This window comes from Antechinus flavipes, chromosome 1, assembly GCF_016432865.1.
Source record: "Antechinus flavipes isolate AdamAnt ecotype Samford, QLD, Australia chromosome 1, AdamAnt_v2, whole genome shotgun sequence".
Taxonomy (NCBI): domain Eukaryota; kingdom Metazoa; phylum Chordata; class Mammalia; order Dasyuromorphia; family Dasyuridae; genus Antechinus; species Antechinus flavipes.
The window spans coordinates 378,645,125-378,668,860 of record NC_067398.1 but is presented as its reverse complement, the minus strand read 5'-3'; the positions used below and the strand labels follow the sequence as shown (position 1 = coordinate 378,668,860).

General features: G+C 34.2%; 1 protein-coding gene across 5 annotated transcripts in view; it reads right to left on the bottom strand.

Annotated features, from left to right (window-relative positions):
• The window catches only part of RPRD1A (regulation of nuclear pre-mRNA domain containing 1A), a 107,947-nt gene extending 88,585 nt beyond the window's left edge, over positions 1–19,362 (bottom strand). For 2 of the 5 annotated variants that reach the window (XR_007949257.1, XM_051969760.1), the window contains exon 1: positions 19,004–19,358. Coding sequence is in view for 4 of the 5 variants with exons in the window: in XM_051969760.1 (XP_051825720.1) it covers positions 19,004–19,154 (151 nt within the window). In the remaining variant the exon portion in view is untranslated. Of the gene's footprint in view, positions 1–19,003 lie in introns of all 5 variants that reach the window. The other 3 variants (XM_051969762.1, XM_051969763.1, XM_051969764.1) reach the window with 3 other exon arrangements.
• Positions 19,363–23,736: the final 4,374 nt, after the last annotated feature.

The following is a 23,736-nucleotide window of genomic DNA, read 5'->3' as shown; positions in this document are numbered from 1 at the left end:
AAACATGCATTATAATGAATGCCAAAACAAATTTCCATTCAGTAAAAGACTTTTCTGTCTCTTATTTACTCCTACAGACTTTATACACTCCAGTGTGCACAGTATTAAAATGGATGACAGTGTCTTAAAACAAAATTTCTAAAATTAGCGACTATAAATAATTGTTTTAAATAATGCCACAAAAAATAACTACCCTTCACTTGCTAAAAACAGGGTGGTAATAGAATTCCAAAGCCAGAATCAATATTTATTTAAGTATATATTGTTAACATATTATCTCTTCCCCCAGATTCAAATTAAAATACTTTCATTATAATTCTGAGTATTCCTATAAGCATAAAGTAACTAGCATTTACTAAAAATAGTGTTTTTAATTCACTAGATACCATTTGTAAAGTGAGGGAGGGAAGAACAAGGAGGATGGGAAGAAGATGCCAAAAGATTTTAAATCTGAATAAATATTTTTTGGAAAGAAGGTGTTTCTGAATTTATCGTAATTTGGAAGTTATCTACAATTAGCTTAGGTTTAGGGTACATAGTCTTCAAATTAGAAAAAAATCACAAGCATAGTCATAAAAAGTTAAGAAAAACATTGCAAAGCTGCTCAATCTGTCACAGACAGGATTGTTAAAAATCCCACAAACATTTTTTTCAGAGCAGACACATAATGGTATTTTTCCAGAGGGGAAATGAAGTCAACTAATAAAACAATTAAAGTGATATATATCATTCCAATCTATCATTCTAGATACAGCTTTCTTCCCTCCTACAAAAACAGATATAATTGTTGATCATAATATAAGAGCAAGGTCAAAAAAATGAAGCATCTGTAACCTGAGAAGGACCAATAAAATTCCAAATCAAATCATAGAAATAAATGCATTTGCTAAAATATTTATAATTCTGAACATAATTCAAACTGTTTACCCATTCCCATCTATTCATTATTCAGTTTAACTATTATTATGTAAGCTGTTTTTCCAATTTTTCATTAGTACAGTATTTATAATCTTGAAATTATACATTCTAGGTAATTTGCCTATGCCAGGGAGGCCAGCAGGATTATATGCCTACTGTTTGTATTTCCTATTTCAGAAACAAGAAATATTCAGAGACTACTCTCTCTACTTTTACACATTTGGAACAAGTCTTTTCTCTAGCACAATCAAGGATGAATACACTACTAATGAAGATGAAATTAAATCAATTATTTGAAGTTATTTTGCCCAATTTTTGACAATAAATTTAACAATTTAGTTGAAAAGAAAGGATAATTTACAGAAATAAATTGCCCAGAAGAAAAGAAAAGAATATCTAAATAAACCTATTTTGGAAAAAATAATTGGGGGCAGCGAGGTGGCACGGTGGATAGAGCATCAACCTCAAAGTAAGGAGGAACTGAGTTCAAATCTGGTCTCTGTATTTAATACTTCCTAGCTGTGTGACCCTGGACAAATCACTTAACCCCAATTGCCTCAGCAAAACAAATAATAATAATAACAACAACTGAACAGGCCACAAATGAACTTCCTAAGAAAAAAGCATCAGAACCAGATGGATTTACAAGTGAATTCTAATAAACATTTAAAGCTCACCTAATTCTAAATGATTAAACTAACTAAATTAACTGATCAAGTTAGTTAATTGATTAAATTAATGGAATTAATTCTATTAAACTTTTTGTGAAACAGGATACTGATAGCTAAACTAAGAAGAATAAAAATAGAAAGAAAATTAGACAAATTTCACTAATAAATATTCATGCAAAAATTGTTTTAAAAATTAAAAGAGCAACAAAATGTCTTCTGTATCTTTGGATATGGGGACGGTTCACAACTGGACAAGGATATATAATTTTGATTACATAAATTGGCTCATTAATCAGATATTTCAGTTAACAAAGAATCAGTTTCTCTGATTTATTTGACCAAGAGAAATGACATACGATTTAATGAGATGCCCTGAATAGCTAATTATAGAATGCTGAAAAAATTTTATTTCTATCAAAGCCATCCTCAATCCTCTACCGAAGAAGTCACTGGAGTGAAAGGTAATATAAGAGAAGCTAAAAAGAATGCTATTCCCATTCCCATAAAATCTGGTGTGTAATTATGGTACTCTTTACTCTTTCCTGAGAACAAATGTATAGAGTTCTTGTTGGAAAGCAACCTTTACAACATTCTCCACTGAAAAATTACCTAATTTCAAATAGTTTCTGATGAAAGAGAAATTATCTCAAGGCTACTTGGAGAGTAGTGATTTTCTCTTTGGACTCCAGTCAGTTCTTGTTTGGTCTTCTCACACAGTCCCCAGTCCCCCTGGCTATCATATTATTTTAAAATACTTAATAGTTCCCATACAATTTTGAAAGTGATTATACAATGAAATAGACCATATTTTATTTAAAGAGTATGAAGAAAAATCCCAATTAAGATTCTGGCAACCAAACATACTGAAGACAGAATACAATTGCTAATAAATATAAATTCATATTAAGAAACAATGTAATTAGAAACATTCATTGTTTTAAATCCATGTTTACATTTAAAATGTCACTGGCATACAATAATCTTTGCTCCCCCAAGTCCTGGGGAATGACAATTCATTATTTCTTGTTAATCACGTAAGGACTTTGAATTCCAAAATCTATTACATTAAAAATTACAACTACAAGTGTTGCTCCATATTTGAGATTTGAATGAATATAGATACCAAGAGGACTTAAAGGTTCAACAACTAAGAATAAAGTCAAACTGTTAGATTAAACTTAAGCCTAAAAAAATCCAGATGATTAGTTTAAATTTTACTAAATGCAATTAAATAATTTGGGAAGGAAAAATAACCACTACAAATGATGAGCTAATCTGCTGGGTGGTCTCTAGTTTTCAAGTTCATATAACTATTTCTCAACGAAAAAAGATAAGAAATGATGCTCCAATATATCCAATGAGATGCATGATAAAAATGAAATAAAATAAATTCTACTTTCAATTTATTATTTTGATAGTTTGTACAATATTTGCCTAATTACATCTTCAGTCATAAATATCTATTATGGCACAGATGCTGCATCCTACAATAGTAGCAAATTATCCTGTAGATTGATACTGAAGGAAGAGAGAAATTAAAATTGAACATTTGGCTGCATACAAAGGACACCTAGGAAAAAAGAACAATACTCCTCCAACATAGTTAATTGGAGGAAAATATGCTCAAGAATCACTTCTGACAATCAAACTACCTTCTCTCTAAGTCCTCTCTAGTTGTTTTTTTTGGTTTTTGTTTTTTTGCTTCTATACTTCAAAAGCCTATATATTAACTGAAGAAATAGCTTCTGCAAAACTGCGCTGAAAAAAAAAAATCAAAGCATATTATTTTTTACATGTTCTTGTTGAAAGTTTGGCTTGCTTTTCCCTGCTAAATTAGTTTCTACCCTCACAGCCACAGTAGTTTGCTACTGGTAAAAGTCTGAACATTTTCTCCCCTCCCAAACTAATGCTGTCACTTGATGTTGCTGTAGAAGTTATTTGTGATGTAAAAAGCAGGGAAAATGTCTTCTTCCTAGAAAAAGAGGAGAAAATTAAACACAGAATGTTAAAAATAAAAGACCAGGATTAGTATTATATAGACAATTATCAAGTTTAATGTCAAGAGAGATAGAAAGGAAGCCCATTCCTTTTAATATCTAAAATGATTGCTTAAGTTTTCTCAATCACTAACTCATGGATTTATCACTTTAATCATTCAAATACAAACACAATAAAAACATGAAGTGACAATATTGCATCATCTTACAAAACCTTGTCTAAAACAATCAAATAGATGGAAATAAAATTTCCACAGAACCAATGTATTTATCTTTCTCAATAAGTATTCAATTTATGGCATTAAACATAGTGCTAAAGGGTCAGATTAACAAAACTGTAAAATTGAGACATCGGCGTGTGTGTGTGTGTATAGAATATTTTTGGCTTGATACTTTGAAAAAAATGAAAATTCAAAATGCAAATATATTCAGACTACTAAAATTCTAAGAAGACATATTTAGTCTTTTTTTTTATTTTAATTTTATTTTATTTAATAATAACTTTGTATTGACAGAATCCATGCCAGAGTAATTTTTTACAACATTATCTCTTGCACTCGCTTATGTTTCATTTTTTCCCCTCCCTCCCTCCACCCCCACCCAAGATGGCAAGTAGTCCTATATATGTTACATATGGTGCAGTATATCCTAGATACAATACATATTTGCAGAACCGAACAGTTCTCCTGTTGCACAGGGAGAATTGGATTCAGAAGGTAAAAATAACTCGGGAAGAAAATCAAAAATGCAAATAGTTCACATTCGTTTCCCAGTGTTCCTTCTTTGGATGTAGCTGTTTCTGTCCATTTATCCATTGAAACTCAGTTAGGTCTCTTTGTCATAGAAATCCACTTCCATCAGAATACATCCTCATACAATATCGTTGTCAAAGTGTATAATGATCTCCTGGTTCTGCTCATCTCACTTAGCATCAGTCCATGTAGGTCTCTCCAAGCCTCTCTGTATTCATCCTGCTGGACATTCCTTACAGAGCAATAATATTCCATAACATTCATATACCACAATTTACCCAGCCATTCTCCAATTGATGGGCATCCATTCATTTTCCAGTTTCTAGCCACTACAAACAGGGCTGCTACAAACATTTTGGCACATACAGGTCCCTTTCCCTTTTTTAGTATCTCTTTGGGGTATAAGCCCAATAGAAACACTGCTGGATCAAAGGGTATGCACATTTTGATAACTTTTTGGGCATAATTCCAGATTGCTCTCCAGAATGGTTGGATTCGTTCACAACTCCACCAACAATGCATCAGTGGAAGACATATTTAGTCTTGAAGAAATGGGATGAGAGAGCAAGAAGAGGGAAAAATTGACTGTTTGAATACTGACATGTTTCAAAATAAATGTTCCCCCATTAAAAAAAAAAAAATTAGTACTAATAGTTTTCTATTCAAGAATCGGGGTGGGATGGGTGGAAGGGGGAAGAAAGGTATGTTAAGATGCTATGTTTCCATTTATGTCTCTATATTATTCTATGTAATAAATGATGTTTTGGTCCCTTAGACATCCTGCCAGAAGCAAGATGTTACTGAATATTAGCTGCAAATACCACTTGTCCTTGTTAAGTTTACCATGACAGAAAGGATAGATGCATGCGTAAACTTAACATTTGAATACTACTATCAACCCAAGTTCTGTGGCCTCAATGTTGTCCTCCTTTATATTATTGCATTATATTACTCTTCTGGGTACCTTTCTTTTACTCTGCATTACTTCTTTAATCTTCCCATGTTTACTTAAACTGTTTGTATTTGTCATTTATAAGATAATAAATTTAGAACTGGAATGGACCTTGGTCATATTTCTTAAATGAGTTACATTAAATTTATATAAAATAGTTTGTTTAGCTATTTCCCAATTACTACATATACAACTATTCTGGCCTTTTGTTACCACAACTCAAAACACAATAGTGGTAAAATAGTACGGTTATAGTTGTAGAGACGAAAGAGACCCCAGAAATCAATTCAATTAATCTAACAACTACATTATGTTATGGATTAAGCAGATATTTATGGACTGACTTGGAAATCATAGGTTTCCAAGTAAAACACCTCTACTACTGTATTGTATTTTAGGGTCGTTTGTTCAAAATAACTGTATTTGATTTAACATTAATATAGGATGCAAAGATTTCTATCATGGAGAGAGAAGCTCAAACTAGCAGTTTTCCATGTTCTCCTACATAACTCTGTCTCAAGATGATTTCAGGTAATTTTTTAGGGATATCTGAAAAAAATTAAATTATATAATAACACAATCCCTTAACATCCTAAAACTGTACAAATCCCAATCCAGTCTCTCCTAATTCACTGCTCTTAAGGGATCAAAAAGCAACATGGAGAGTCTTTCCCAGTCTGTGAGGGTGCCTCCCTTTTAAGAGAATAGAGAATATATCTTTGGCTAAGTTCTAAAAACAATTGCTTCAGGACAAGGGAAGCATTGAAGTCAAGAAGAGAAGTCAATCTTCGTTAAAAGGTTAGATAAATCATGTAGATCATATTTAATCCATTTTCCTAAAAAAAAAAAAAAGTTTTCCTTATCCCTTACCTTCATTCATCTACATTTCCAAAATACCTTTTCCCATATGTCTAGAAAAGGGCTTTGGAGGAAAATATTTGTTAATGCTTTAAATTTTACTAAAAATGTGATTTAACAATTCTGAGGTACCACTTCACTCCAATCAGATTGTCTAAGATGTCAGGAAAAGATAATGATAAATGTTGAAGGGGATGTGGGAAAACTAGGATACTAATGCACTGGTTGTGAAACCATTCTAGAAAGCAATTTGACACTATGCTCAAAGAGCTGTAAAACTGTGTATACCTGATGATCCATCAATGTCATTAATAGGTTTATATCATAAAAACATCATAATAAGGGGGAAAAGGCCCTACATGTACAAGAAATATTTATAGCAATCCTTTTTGTGGTGGCAAAAAATTGGAAAATGAGTATATGCCCGTCAATTGGGGAATGACTGAAAAAGTTATGGTGTATGAAATTAATGGAATATTATTGTTCTGTAAAAAATAATGAACAGCTGATTTTAGAAAAGCCTGATAAGATTTACATGAACTAATGCTGAATGAAGCAAGCACAACCAGGAAAACACTACACAGCAATAAGATTGTGTGATGATCAACAATGATAAAACCTGGTTCTTTTGAACAATTTGGTGATCTAAGGCAATCCCAATAAACTTTGGATAAAAATACCATCTGCATTTAGCTAGAACTATGGTGTTAATAGTGTTAGTTGTGAGGGTCAAAAGATTTTTTGTTTGGAATACATTTTGATACTTATAGTTGACTCTAAGAGGGTTTAACCTTCTGAGAACTCAAAATATTTGAATAATGAAACCACATATAAAAGCATGACATATAAATAGAAGTTCCTTGACTTTCCTATATTTGATACTTTGCTAGAAGCAAACAAGTCATTCCATAGATTGAAGACAACTGGTTTTTCTGTTTGTTGTTTGATACCTAAGTTAGAAGCAGGATCAGAGTAATTGTTTTTTTCAAATGCTTTCTTGTAACTCTTGCAATAAACAAACTATTTTTTGTTTGTGCATAACGCATACTATTTTCTTAACACATACTTTTTCTTTCTTCTGTTTTTTTCTCCCCTCCAGGTTTTTCCCTTTAATTCTGATTTTTCTCTCTCATCATGACTCATAGAGAAATATGTAAAAAAAAAAAAAAAAAAAAGAAAGAAAACACATGTATAACCTAAAAAAAATTTAAAATTTAAAATATGATTTAAATATGCTTTCATGTGTGTATATCAACAATGTATCCAGTAACTGTTTATAAAATTGTGCAACACATCCTGCTAAACAATTACAGGCTGATGATACCATTTTTTTTTTCATTCTAATTCCTATTCACTGAGAAAGTCATGTGAATTTATTGTTTACTACATGTCAGTTATAGTGTTAAGCACAAGAGATAAAAAGAAGGGCAAAAATAGCCCCTCAAAACCCATATAATCTAATGGAGGAGACATTAAACAACTAATTACAAAAAAGACATACAGGATAAGTTGGGGATAATCTCAGAGGAAAGGCACTAGCATTAAAGGGTACCCCCCCAGCTTCTTATATAATGAAGGCTTCATTTTAACTGAGCCTTTAAGGAAGGTAGAGAATTCTAGATATGTGAGAATATATGACATCAGGAGACTTGAGTACCATTTTGAAGAAACAGCAAGAAGATCAGTGTCACTGAACTATCAAGTGTACAAAGTAGTAGGATAGAAGAATGGAAAGATAGGAGGCCAAGGACACATCTTTTTAAAGCAGAAGGTCCAAATGTGAAATTTATACTTAGGAAAACACATATTATCTAACATTTTTCTTGTTTTCAATTTTAGATGACTGAGAGAATTCACTCTATCAAATCACTAAATATGCTGCTTAATTTGCAAATATAAAACTACATAAAAGTTGACAGAAATATTTGTGTACTTTGTAGGTATCTCTTATGAAAATCTTGGCTTCCCAATTCCTGTTTCTAAAAATGTATTGTTTACTGAAATGAGTTTGTTTATTGCAAGAGTTACAAGTAGGCATTTGAAAAAAACAATTACTCTGATCCTGCTTCTAACTTAGGTATCAAACAACAAACAGAAAAACCAGTTGTCTTCAATCTATGGAATGACTTGTTCGCTTCTAGCAAAGTATCAAATACAGGAAAGTCAAGGAACTTCTATTTATATGTCATGCTTTTATATGTGGTTTCATTATTCAAATATTTTGAGTTCTCAGAAGGTTAAACCCTAGAGTCAACTATAAGTATCAAAATGTATTCCAAACAAAAATTCTTTTGACCCTCACAACTAACACTATTAATCTCAGTAACATAGTTGGCAGTTCATATTGTTGATGAAATATTTTTAAAGATATACTTAATACCATTTTAGTTATTTGATCACTGAAAACATTTTCAGGAAATGGCATTTTATACTATTATTCTAAAACATATGAGCAGTCAGATATAAAGACTTACATGAACTGTTTTCAACTAGAATGAGCAGAACCAGGAAAATATCTTTAAATGGACCTCTCAAATATATACTTAACTTCACTTATATATTTATATAACTAGCTCGGAAGCCATACCTCCATGGTGAAGTCTTTTAAGATCTCCTCAGGTGGCTTTCTCTCCATAAATTATCATAAGCAGTACAGATGTATATGTATACACACACACATACACATACACACACACACACACACACACATTTCTATATTGTGTCTTTCAAACAGAGTGTGTGTTCTGGACGGAAGGGATTTGCATTCAAGTCTTTATGTGCCCAGCGCATAACAGGCATTTAATAAATGTTCATTGAACTGAATGACTAAAACAATTGGGCAAAAGCTTAAATTACAATCAGTTGGTTCCATTCACTTTTTTATTTTGTATTAAATAAAGGCTTAGTAGAGAAAACTGAGTCAAGATCTGTTTTAAACAGTGGTAGAAAGGCCCAAGCCAGCCAATCTTTATTACCCCACCAAGACTTTCTGGACTTCAAATTCTCCCCAACTCCCAATGGTCTTGAGCTCCTTTTTGTTTATGTCACATACAAGTACGCATGTACCCATACCCATTAAATGTAAAAGTTCTTTAAGGGAAGGATAGTCTTTCTTTTTTGCTTGTATTTGTATCACCCAATATTTACTCAGTGCTGGACACAAAAAACGAAATAAATGCTTTTAATATGCTTGTTATGTAAATTCTAATCCGTTTCAATGTATCTGTATGATTTTGTGCAAGTCCTTAACTTCCCTATATCCCGGTTTGCTTACCTATTAAAAATAAGAGTTATATTAGTTACTACAGAAGTTCCCTTCCAGGTTCGTGTTAACTGGAACAGTAAGAGCCAATGAAATCACAGAAAAACTATCTGAGATAGGCACCAGGACGTGAATAATGATTCAATGAGATAGAAGAATGAAGGGGTTACATAAGTACAAAAACCAAGATGTGTCGCAATCAAAGTGTCAAATGCTGCAGAGATCAAGACACCCACCGATTTTGAGAATTAAAAAAAATTAACAGTTTAACTTTGAAGAGAGCAGTTTTAGTTAAATTATGAGGTCAGAATACAGACTACGAGGGGCTTGGAAAGTAAGATGGGATGAAACGGAGGCAATGAGCACAGAGACAGAGGCATTTTCTTTTTCCTAAAAAAGATAATTTTTCTAAGTATAAAAGGAAGAAACCTGTAGTGTGATAGCTTGATTAAATACTTAATGTGTCCAGCACTGTAATAAGCACTAGGTACACACACACACAAAAAAGAAAAAAAAAAGATTAAAAAAACAAGCAAAAGTACCTGCTGTTGAGGAGCTTACAATCTAAAGGGGGAAAATATATGCAAGTAAATACAGACTACATACAAGATAAATGGAAAATAATCACTAAAGACTAAAGACACTAGAATTAAAAAGGATTAAGGACTTAAAGAAAGCCATAAAAGCTAGGAAGCAGTATTCCACGTATGGGGAAAGCCAACAAAAATTCCTCAAGTCATGGTTTGGATTGTCTTGTCAGAAGAAAATAAAGAAGACAGTATCAATGGATCAAACATGAAACATTAGATTTTATATTTGTTCCAAAGGGTGAAAGAGAGACACTAGAGTTTATTAATAACTACATAGCATTATCAAGCATGGAGGACACATGGTCCGATACATATTTCAGGAAGGTCACTTTAAAAGTTGAGTGGAGGATGGATTGTATTAAGGAATCTTACTGCAAGCAAACTAAACAGAAGGCTATTACAATTATCAACTGTAAGGTGATAAAGGCTTGGGCTAGAGTAGTGACTGTGCCTGGAAGAGAGAAGGAGGCATACTGGAGAGATGTTCCAAAGGTAAAATCAACAAGCATTAGCAACATAGTGGATCGGAGGGAGAAGAGGAATGAAAGGAGAAGGGGGAAATGGATGCAAGGAAAGGGATAAAGAAATGTGGCAAGGATACGGGGCGGGGGGGGGGGGGGGGGGGGGGAGGCGGGAGGGGGAAGAAAAAGCAGGCAGAAGAAAGAAAAGAAGACACAAGATTATGTGATTATGAGAATAAGTGTCCTCAGTAGTAACAGAGAAGTTTAGGAAGAGGGAAGGTTGGAGGAATGGAAAGTTTAAGTTTAGACATGATGAGTTGAAGATCATGATAATGAATTCAAGATGTACAACAGGCAGTTGGAAATTCTAATGAAGGTTAGCAGAGACAATAATTTTACCTAGAAGAGCTGATGAAGTCACCATGTGAAACAATACAAATTTGGGAGGAAAGGGGAAGGGGGAGTCCAACACAGAGTCTTAAGAGGATACCCACTGTTGATGGGAGTAACCTGCAAAGATCCAATCCTGACCTCAAAGACTTCATTCTTCTGGGATTATATATACAAAAAAAGTAAAAATATTTAAAGCAAACACAAGGTTATTTTTCTTTAAATATAGAGATGAGAGTGAGGAGAGAAGACAATCAGCTACAATAATCTTTAAAGACATCATGCATCATTCAGGAAGCAGAAACAGCACTTGAGATCAGCTTTGAAGAAAGTAAAGTCTATTAACAAGATGTAAGCAGAATGTATTCTAAGCACAGAATGCGCCTGATGAAAAAGCATAAAAGTGAAACAGAGTGGCACAAATAAGCAAGAAGGCCAGTTTGGCTGGAGGTAAAGTACCCAAGGGGAATAATGTATATGCAATAAAACTGGAAAAAACACAGAGCAAGACAGTGAAGGATTTTAAATTAAAAAAAAAAAAAAAAATTTGCATCTTATTATTTTGATGTAATAGGAATCCACTAGAGTCTTTTGAGTTAGGAAAGGAAAAAGCAACTTTCCAGACTTTCAAAGAAACTAATTTGAGTAATCTAACAACAAAAAAAAAAAAGCAATTTACAAGGGATTGATTTCTATTAGCATATTAGTCTTCATCTTTTATTTTAAATTAATAAAATCATTAATAAGACAATTTTTTGTTACAAAAAAGAATTCAAGACATCAAAATATTTTAAAAAGGGCAATTCATGATTCCTAAAGAGTTATAGAAAATTTGTTAATTCAATGTTAAATCAATTCTATTTAATTACCATCTAAACCAAAATATTAGATTTAAAAGCCTATACTGTGTAATTTAAAAAAACACTTAAAAAAAAAAAAGTCATGGCTTACCTATTATGAATGATGCTGTTATATAGCAAGATCTTTCAGTGGAATATACATATATCAAAATAATTTTTTAATTATTTTGTTTTCACAAAACACAGGATCAAAAAACTTAATCTAAAATGTGTAAATATGATTGGAAGGAATTGTACTTGTTTAACCTATATTGGATTACTTGCTGTCTAGGGAAGGGGAGAAGAGAGGGAGAAAAATAAGGTATTGCAGGGGTAAACGTTGAAAACTATTTTTTCATGTATTTTGAAAAATAAAAAAGCTATTTTTTTTGAAAAGGTTTAAAAAATTGAACCAATAAGATGCACTTACAAATCAAATTAACAAGGGTTTATTAAGAAATTATAGTGCCAAATCATTGTGCCAAGCACCAAATGACGCAAAAAACAGCTCCTGCTTTGAAGAAGTTCAGAGTCTAATAGAAAAGACAACATGAAAACAATTATGTACAAAAAACATGTATACAGGATAAACTGGAAGTACTCTCAAGAAAAAGGCACTAACTAGCATTATGGGGAATCAAGAAAAACTTGCAGAAGTGGAATTTTAACTGAAACTTGAAGGAAGTCAAGAAACTGAGGTGAGGATCAAGAAAATCCCAGGCATGGGGAACTGTCACTGAAAGTGTACAAAGTCAGAAAAGAAGTGGTTTGTTTCCCCCTCCTCACCTTCCCCAAGGAATAGAGACACAAAGTAACACTGGATTGGATATTATAGGGACAGGAATAAGAAAACTGGAAAGGGAGAAGCAGGCCAGGTTATTAAAGAAGATTTTATATTTTGTATATATATATATACAGGTAATAAGTAGTCATTGGAGTTTATTGAATGAAATGAGGTTAACAGCTGACAACTAAATAAGAGGATGGATTTTTCTTCCTCCATTCAACCTTTAACACACACAACTTCCAAATATGGAAATATGTATAGAAGAACCTATACCAGATTTAATCTATAAGGGAATGTTTATTGTCTAAGGAAGGGCAAAAACAAGGGAGAGGGGAAAAGGGAAGGAGAAAAATTTGGAACAAAGATTTTACAGGGGTGAATGTTGAAATGTTGAAATTATCATTGCATGTATTTGGAAAAATAAAACGGAAGGGAAGAAGGGAGGGAAGGAGGAAGGAGAGAGGCAAGGAACCATCAGGAAAGACCTCCAACTACTGCTTCCCTGGATGTTTGAAGTACACACTATTGATACAGTATCATCCATTGCCCTGTTTCACCTAATTTCTGTACTGAAATATACATTGCAGTCTTTCCTGCTAGTCACCTTCACCAAACAACACTACATATAAAACATATCTAACTTCTGTAAATCCTTTCACAGATATTCCTATAGCTTTCTCAAATATTCCAAGAGTACCAACTTCTTATCCCTCTTTACCTCTTAATTTGTTATTATATTTTACCATATATATGTCAAATCCCCCAGAGAATATAAATTCCTTCAGAGCAAGAAATTTTTTTTTCACTTTATAACTCAGTGCTTCATACAAAGCAGATGTTTAATAAGAATCTATTGAATTGAATGTGCCTATGCTTCTGAAATAGGGCACTTTTTTCCTGATTTTGTGCATTTTCAGTGACTATCCCTCAGGCCTGAGATTCTCTTAATCTTCACCTCTGCTTCTTGACTTCGAGTTTCAGCTAAAATTCCACTTCTACAAGAAAAATGTTACCAACTTTGAAAGTAGTTGGTTTTGAAGTTTCAGTAAAAACCTAACAAGCTATTTTTATATTACATGCAGCTCTAAAGTTAGGGCTGAAGATACTTCATTTACATTAAACATAAACATTATTTCAGGGCACCAAACATTGGTTATGGACATTTCTATCACTTAAGGTTGAAAAATTGAAAATAATTTTTAGAAAGTCTATGGATAGATCCAATTTTTAAGACATGTGAAAACATATGGGAAATAATTGCAAAATATAAGGTGGATAGTGACCCATACCCACAGAAAGAATACTCGATTGATGCAATCATTCTGGAGAGGAATTTAGAACTATGCCCATAGGAATATCAAATTGCATAGCCTTTGATCCACCAGTCTCCCTACTGGGGCTATATTCCAAAGAGCTCATAAAATAGGGAAAAGGACCTACATGTGCAAAAATGTTTGTAGCAGCTCTTTTTTGTCCTGGCAAGGAACTAGAAAATGAGGAGATGCCAAACAATTGAGGAACGGCTGATTAACTTATGGCATATGAACGTAATGGAATATAATTGTTCTACAAGAAATGATGAGCAGGCTGATTTCAGAAAAGCCTGTAAAGACTTACTTGAACTGATGCCGAATGGAGTGACCAGAACCAGAACATTGTACACCATAACAGCAAGATTATATAATGATCAACTATGATAGACTTAGCTCTTCTCAGCAATACAGTGATCCAAGATAATTCCAATAGACTTGGAATGGAAAATAACACCTGCATTTAGAGAGAGAATTGTAAACACTAAATACAGACAGAAACATACTATTTTCACTTTTTTTTTTCCTCTCGTGCTTTTTTTCACTTTTGTTTTAATTTTTCTTTTGCAAAATGACTAATATGGAAATATATTTAAAATGATTGCCTGCTTTCTTGGGCAGGGTAAAAGCAAGGGAAGAAGGAAGAAACAAATGTAAGAAAAATCTGAAAATAAATATTGAAAACTATCTTTACATGTAATTGGAAAAATAAAATATTATTGGAAATAGTATGATGATCAACTATAACAGATTAGCTCTTCTCAGCCATACATGTGATTCAAGACAATTCCAAGAGACCTGAGAAAGAACTATGGAGACTGAATGCAAATCAAAAGCATACTGTATTTTCGCTCTCATTTTTTCTTTCTCTTGGTTTTCTCTTTTGTTTTTATTTTTCTTTCACAATATGACTAATATGGAAATATGTTTACAATGAATATACATATTTAATCCATATTGGATCACTTGCTGTCTTAGGGTGAAGAGAAGGAAGAGAGGGAGAAAAAAATTTCAAATTGAAAATCTTAACAAAAGTCAATGTTGAAAATTATCTTTATACATAAAAAATAAAATACTATTAGATGAGGGGGGAGAACACTCACATCACAAAGCTCATAGATCTATTGATATAATGAGATAGTACATAAAAATTTTAAGTAAAGAAACTTGAATTTCAAGAAAGCTTCCCAACTTCCAAGAAAACAAGGTATTAAATGTTAGGAAGAAATGAGTTCACTACTATCTTCAGTTGATGAAAAGTGTAAGCAGGAAGCTACGGCTGCAGATGTGACTATTCCTCAAAGTTTTAGTCAAAACATCATATATGTAACACTATTAGAATAGCTTTATTAAAGAGCTTTCTCCTCTAGAGACCAATGGCCAATTGTTTCCTCTTAGCAAAACAATCACCAATTTTCCTGTTACTTAACTCAAATGAACAAAGTTATTATTCCTACTGTAGTAATCATCCTAGTTGTAAAACTATTTTGTCTTATAGGTAAAACCAATTCCTTCAAATTCTCTCAGTTTATTAGTTGGAATAATTGAGAACAATAAAACTCAACAGGATAAGTCAAAGAAATGCTCTCTACTGGGATGGTAGTATGGAAGAAAACCTGTTCAATTAAGTGACTTTAAGGCTAAAAAACTAACCAGAACACTCATGAAAATTATATAGTATCTAAAAATAAATCCAATAATGCATTTAAAGGAATCAGGCAGAAGAATCCAAGAGGGTGAGTATATAAATAACAGTAAATTAGTCATGCAATTCAAAACGAGTCCATTTTGTTATTTTGAACACATCAACTCCAACAAACATTCCTACTTTTATTTCTCAGGAAATCTTAGCTTGTGTTATAGTTGTTATCTAAATACTAGGTAGCTACAAGAATGACAAAACAAGAATAGTTGCAAACCTCTGGAAGACAGAGTGTTTCTGGTTGCATAATCTACCTCCAATAAGGATAATGAACACAAAGATAACTGTATTTCACTTAAGATCATGTTTTTACAATAATCAAATAGACCAAAACAAATGAATGAGTTATCCTATTACTATGTTGCCAATAAAAATGAGCTGAAATTAATTAGTGCTTTCAGATCCCAATTACACAAGCTCAAATACAACCATTATTAGTGCCCTTTTAGTGAATGCTTAATACATAAAGGCCATTATAGAAACACATCACAAGGAACTATGAGGAAACCAAATTTTCTTATCTCATCCAATTCACCAAATTATGTAGCTCCAATCTCTGAGACAACCTATAACTGCTGTATTAGAAAAAAATTCAGTACCATGTCTGATACTAGCTAGACAAGTAACTTTAATTCCTGTCTCCCTCTATTTCTTCATCTCTTGAGGAAATCTAGATGATTGTTATGGTTCAAATGAAAATTATGTACAGATTTTTAAAATGTCAAATAGCAATGACATCATCAATAAATGCAAAACATTTTACAAATATCTCACTGGATCTTCAAAAAGCTTGAAGCTTGCCCCCATTTAACAGATGAGGAAACTTACTGAAGTAATATATACCCAGGATCACAAAGCATTAAGTGTCTGAGGCCACATTTGAACTCAGGCCTTGTTAAACTTCAGATCCAGTGCTACCTACTTGCCTCACTATCATTAGATTATCTTCTAAGTCTGGTCGTATTAGACTTTTCATTAAGTACTATATGCTTCAGCTAGGGGTGAAAAATATAGCTGACAAGTAATTTCAAAGTGATTTAAGAAAAATTATCCACACAAGCTACATATTTTTATAGCACATGGATGTGACATTTATATTGTCTCAAAATTATTTTAATTTTACTAATAACAACCATATCTTTGGGGCAAAAACAAGGTCCTATATTTTACACATAAAAGTAAACAACTTTTGAGGTGATAAAATCATATGTATGAAAAAAATTTATTATCACAAAATAAAATGTGTATAAAAACAAAATTGTCTAGTGAGATTAGATAAAGTCAGGGACACAAATGAAACAGTACATGAATCTAAAAAAAGGCATGCACATATTTTTCAATCAAAACTAAGAAAAATATATAAAAGGAAAATGCAGAATGTTTTGAAACAAGAGCTCCTTCATTTTCAGGGGTCCTCAAACTTTTTAAATAGAGGGCCAGTTCACTGTCCCGCAGACTGTTGGAGGGCGGGACTATAGTAAAAACAAAAACTTTGCTTTGTGGGCCTTTAAATAAAGAAACTTCATAGCCCTGGGTGAGGGGGATAAATGTCCTCAGCTGCTGCATCTGGCCCGCGGGCCATGGTTTGAGGACCCCTTAGATCATACATGGTACCTAGTATATTGTGACCATCTTAGGTCAAGTAATTACGACATCATATAACTTCCGTCTCAATAAACATTGATTTCATAGTTTCATTAAAAAAATTTTAACAGACTATTAAAACAAATTTTAAAAGGATGCCTCCTCTAACTTTAAAGAGGCCACAGTGGAGTGGAAAGGAGAACTTTTTTGGTTTGGAAACCATCAGACAATAGGGCCAAGTCCTGACTGCAACTTATTAACTGTGTGACATTAGGAAGTCAATCTTTTGCTTTGTATAAATTTGTTTGCATGTTGTCTCCCTTATTAGATTATAAGTTCCTTAAGGGCAGGGACTTTGCTTCTTTATATTTCCACTGCAGGGCGAGGACGTATTTAATTAAATATAAATACTAAATTTAAAGTGAAGTGAAAATTAATCTATATGGCCTGTTTTCTCAGCTGTAAAATGAGAGAAGTACAACCAAATGGCCTTTTAAATTCTCTGAAAGCTCGAAAATTAGGAAAAGAAGTAATTTTGTTCAGCAGCCATCATTTCAGACAATGTCTATCAGAAATAATTATTGAAAGTAATTTAACCTTCGGAAGTAACATACTGCTCTAACCCAAAGAGCTAGAAAGAATAATATTCTGAAATCATATACTCAAGATAACTTTAAATGCTTTAATACAGAGGTGGGGAACCTTTCTTCTGCCAAGGGTCTTTTAGAAATTTATTACATTCGTAGACCATTATCAACTTATAGAACTCAAGTTGTGGGAAATGTTCTACCTAGCTTTTAGCCTGTCATTGCCTGTAGGCCAGATGTTCCCCATCTCTGCTTTGACCAATATACAACTCAATTCCAAAAAAAATTTTTTAATTTTAAATTTATATATATTTTTATACACACACACACATTCACACACACAAACTAATTCTATCGAGCTAATTTCTATCTGCACAGTTGACCCTTGTGCTGTCCACAGAATCCTAGCTGCTTTACCTATGGCTTTAAGGCAAGTATTGTAAAAATAACAGCTGGATTAATAATCTTTCCACAGCTCTCAGAGGCTGGGAGTGACATTAAATTTGGAAATATAATGTAGACAACTCCCCACACAAGTTTCCTCCACTCCAGGACTACCTCTACCCTTGCTTTCTTTTAGACCTTATGGTCCAGCTCGGCGGGACCTGTCCAGCCGAGAGAAAAGGCTGCAGGACCACAGAATCTATGCAGTCCAACTCCTAGAATCGAAGAAGGAGCGGTTTCCAGAACCACAGGCTGCGGATAGCTTTATACAAAAGTATTTAATGGGGACAGCCCCCGAGGAAGAACGTGCCCCAGAAAGGTCCAGCAGGCAGCCGCACGCGTGGGATTATAAACACTTCTTCCTCCGGGCCTCGGGGCCTCGGGGCTTCGCGGCTCCCGGATCCTGGCGGGAGGCGTCAGGAGCAGACTTTCCTGCTCTCTTGGGACCCAAGGAACCTCCAGGAGAATCCAAGGAGCAAGAGAGAAAAAAGGCGGCGGCGAAGGGGATATTGGGGAGGAGATGGAAGAAAAAGGAAGGAGAAAAAAGGAAAGGAAGAAAAGGAGCAGGAAGGATGAAGAAGACATGAGGAGGTGGGAAAAGAATGAAGAGAAAGGGAGGAAAAAGAGGGGGAGGGAAAAAAGAAGGGGAAAGGAATAAAGGAGCAGGAAGAATGAAGGGAAGACAGGAGAAGGGGGAAAGATGAAAAGAAAGGGAGGAAAAAGAAGGGGGTAAAAGGGGAAAGAAGGTGGAAGAGAGGAATAGGAAACAGCAAAAGGAAGAAGGATGAGAGAGGAGAAAAGATAATAAGGAGATGAGGAAGAATTGGGGGGCGGGGGGAGGAAAAGAAAGAGGAAGAGGAGGAGGGAGCGGCCTGCTGCCGCGGCTGGCCCGCACTCACCCTTGCGCAGCTCCCGCTCCCACACGGTCACGATGGGCCGCGAGTGCTTGCGGTGATGGATCAGCCACAACGACAGCGTCTGCACGCTCTGCTGCGAGTTGCTCAGCTCCGACAGCTTCTTCTCCAGCGCCGCCTCCGAGAAGGCGGACATCCCCCCAGCCCGGCGCCCCCGCCGCCCAGCGTCCGGCGCCCAACACGCCGCGGAGCCCGCGGGGAGGAGGGGCTCGCCAGGCCCGGGCACCAGCGCGCCGCCCCCTTACCGCCACCGCCGCCGCCGCCGCCACAGTCCCATCCAACCCCACCACAGACGCAAGCAGGAGCAAGATGGCGCCCCAACCGGCAGTGACATAAGCAGGCGGGTCGCGGCCACCCTCTTCCCAGCATGCACTGGGGCCCTCGGAAGGGGCGGGGCTCTGCTTTCGAAAGGCGGGAGGAGCGGACGCGCCGGCGCGGAGCGCCAAACTGGGAAGCACGTGGCACTCCGGGAGTTCCCCCGCAGGTGGCGGGAAGGCAATACCTGAGGGGCTAATACTGGACGCTGAATGGTGCCTGAAACTTTAAGCCTGGAAATGTTCAGTTCCATTAGCATTTGGTAAAGACCAAATTTTTGTAAACCCTTCGATGCCACACATCCATGAAACATCTGAAGTTTACTGAATTTTTCTTTTAATCATTGAGTGATATGAAAATGTTTCCAAAATGTCAGAGCTTTGAATGAAATGCTGTCTGATGCTTCTTAAATACTTAATTTACAATCCAGGTTTGGAATGTAAGTCTAATCTTGCAATGGATAAATTCAGTACATGATTTAAATTAGCAATACACTAAAATATTTACAGCTGGAAAAATTTTGGTGCTGTCAATAATCAATAAAATTTTGCATATTACCATTTAAAGAACTCTTAAAAGATTTCTTAGGAAAGGTCACTATTTCCCAATGCAGATTGCCAATCCTCTCAGAAAAACAAGGTCCATCATTAATGAACAACTTTCCAGCTTGGTCAGGATTGTTATTCTGTTGAACTGTCTCAGATCTACTGCAAAACTAGTAAGTACTTCAGAATTCAGAATTCATTTTTAAAAAGTTTTTTTAATTCATGAGATTTTAATGGTTAATATTGTATGAAGTAATGACCTTAACTTTAGAAATTTTTTTTAGAATCTTAAAAATAATGTTTAGGTTTTTTTCCAAATTACATGTAAATACAACTTTTAGCATTCGTTTTTACAAGAGTTTGAGTTGCAAATTTTTCTTTTCTCCCCTCCCCACTTCTTAAAATGGTAAGCAATTTGATATAGGTTATATATGTGCAATCATATAAAACATATTTCTATATTAGTCACAGTTGTGAAAGAAGAAACAGACCAAAAAGATTAAAAAAAAAAAAAAAAAAAAGACTAAGTGAAAAAAAGTTTGCTTTAATCTGCATTCATTGTTCATCAGTTCTTTATCTGAATGTGAATAACATTTTCCCTCATAGGTCCTTTGTAATTGTCATTGTGTTGCTGAGAGTGTTGATCATCACAAAATGTTACTTTTACTGTGTACAATGTTTTCTTGTTTCTGCTCATTTCACTTTGTATCAGTTTGTACAAGTCTTTCCAGGTTTTTCTGAAATCCACCTGCTCATTTCTTATTGCACTCTAGTATTCCATTTCATTCCTATACCACAACTTCTTCAGTCATTCCCCAAATGATAAGCATGCCCTTAATATTCAGTATTTTGCTACCACAAAAAGGATTGCTACAAATATTCTTGCACTTTTTAAAAAATTTCTTTGGAATATAGACCTAGAAGTGATATTGCTGAACCAAAAGTGATGAACAGTTTGGTTGCACTTTGGCATAGTTCCAGATTGCTCTGCAGAATGGTTGGATCAGTTTACAACACCAATGCATTAGTGTTCCAGGTTATTTAGAATCTATCTAGGCATTTGTTTATTAGGCAATAATGAAAAAAAAAAAAAACCACATTTTCTTTATTTGTTAAATATTTTTTATTTCTCCCAGTTATATGTAAAATAATCTTTTACATTTATTTTAAACTTTGAAATCTAGATTCTCTTCCTTCTTCCCTTCTTCACTCCCATTAAAAAGTCAAATGTGAAGCTATGCAAAACATTTTCATAAGTCATGATGCAAAAGAAAACATAGAATTTCCCTCCCTATCCCACCTTCTGCAAAATAACAACAAATAATAAAGAAAAATAAAGTTATTGTTTTGTTTTTTTTTTTTAGTTCAATTTGTATTCAGACACAACCAGTTCTTTCTCTGGGTATGCATAGCATTTTTCATCATGCATCCTTCAGAGTAGTCTTAGATCATTGTATTAAGAATAGTTGATCATCCCATACCACTGCTATTTCTTTGTAGATAGTACATTTTACTTTTCTTGAGTTCATGAAGATTTTTCCAGATTTTTCTAAGAACATCCTGCTCATAAGGGAAAATATTTTTTTTAAACTACCTCTTATGAATTAGAAAAAATAACAATAAAGTTCATATGGAAAAACAAAAGGTCAAGAATTTCAAGGGAACTAATGAAAAACAAAATCAAATGAAGGTGGTTTAGCTGTACCAGATCTATAATTATATTATAAAGCAGTAGTTACTAAAACCATTTGGTATTGGCTAAGAAATCGACGGGATGATCAGTGGAATAGATTAGTTTCAAAGGACAAAATAGTCAATAACTTTAATAATCTAGCGTTTGACAAACCCAAAGACCCCAGCTTTTGGGATAAGAACTCACATATATATATATATAAATTAATTAGAAGAACATAGGATAGTTTACCACTCAGACCTGTGGAAGAGGAAGGAATTTATGACCAAAGAATAACGAGAGATCATTATTGATCACAAAATAGAAAATTTTGATTATATCAAATTGAAGTTTTTGTACAAACAAAACTAATTCAGGAAAGATTAGAAGGGAAGCAATAAACTGGGAAAACATTTTTATAGTCAAAGGTTCTGATAAAGGCCTCATTTCCAAAATATATAGAGAATTGACTCTAATTTATAAGAAATCAAGCCATTCTCCAATTGATAAATGGTCAAAGGATATGAACAGACAATTCTCAGACAAAGAAATTGAAACTATTTTTAACCATATGAAAAGATGCTCCAAGTCATTATTAAGCAGAGGAATGCAGATTAAGACAACTCTGATACCACCTACCCACCTGTCAGATTGGCTAGAATGACAAAGATAATATGGAATGTTGGAGAGGATGTGGGAAAACTGGGACACTGGTACATTGTTGGTGGAATTGTGAATACATCCAGCCATTCTGAAGAGCTTGGAACTATGCTCAAAAAGTTATCAAACTGTGCATATCCTTTGATCCCAGCAGTGTTACTACTGGGCTATATCCCAAAGACATCTTTTTTTTTTAATTTAATTTAATTTTATTTTATAATAACCTTTTATTGACAGACCCCATGCCAGGGTAATTTTTTTTACAACACTATCCCTTGCACTCGCTTCTGTTCCGATGTTTCCCCTCCCTCCCTCCACCCCTTCCCCTAGATGGCAAGCAGTCCTATATATGTTAAATATGTTGCAGTATATCCTAGATACAATATATGCAGAACCGAACAGTTCTCTTGTTGCACAGGGAGAATTGGATTCAGAAGGTAAAAATAACCCGGGAAGAAAAACAAAAATGCAAATAGTTTACATTCATTTCCCAGTGTTCTTTCTTTGGGTGTAGCTGCTTTTGTCCATCATTTATCAATTGAAATTGAGTTAGGTCTCTCAAAGATCTTAAAGAAGGGAAAGGGACCTATATGTGCAAGAATGTTTGTGACAGCCCTTTTTGTAGTGGCCAGAAACTGGAAACTGAGTGGATGCCCATCAGTTGGAGAATGGCTAAATAAATTGTGGTATATGAATATATAGAATATTATTGTTCTGTAAGAAATGACCAGCAGGATGGTTTCAGAAAGGCCTGGAGAGACTTACATGAACTGATGCTGAGTGCAATGAGCAGGACTAGGAGATCATTATATACTTCAACAACAACACTATATGATGATCAATTCTGATCATCGTGGCCCTCTTCCAACAATGAGACTAACCAAATCAGTTCCAATAGAGCAGTAATGAAGTGAACCAGCTACACCCAAAGAAAGAACTCTGGGAGATGACTAAGAACCATTGCATAGAATTCCCAGTCCCTATATTTTTGTCCGCCTGCATTTTTTATTTCCTTTACAGGCTAATTGTGCCCTATTTCGGAGTCTGATTCTTTTTGTGCAGCAAAATAACTGTTTGGATATGTCTACTTATTTTGCATTCGATTTATACTTTAACATATTTAACATGTATTGGGGGAGGGGGTGGAAGGAAGGAAGGGAAAAATTGGAACAAAAGATTTTGCAATTGTCAATGCTGAAAAATTACCCATGCATATACCTCGTAAATAAAAAACTATAATAAAAAAAAACCCCTGCCTCTTTCAAAAAATGTTTTTTATTTAATTAGCTGTGTCTATATTCCAGTAAAATCCTATTTAATATCCCAGTAACAATAGCAGGTTGAGGTTTGTTTTGTATTTAGGTTTTTGTTATTCCTGAGTTTTATTTATTCCATTTTATTTTTATTTATTTGTGGACTTTATTATTCCATCTTATTATTCATGAGTTTTTGTTGTTGGCACATTTCAGATTTTTTTCTCAAATGAAATTCTATGCATTTAATAGCATTTATCTCCTGAAAGGGGA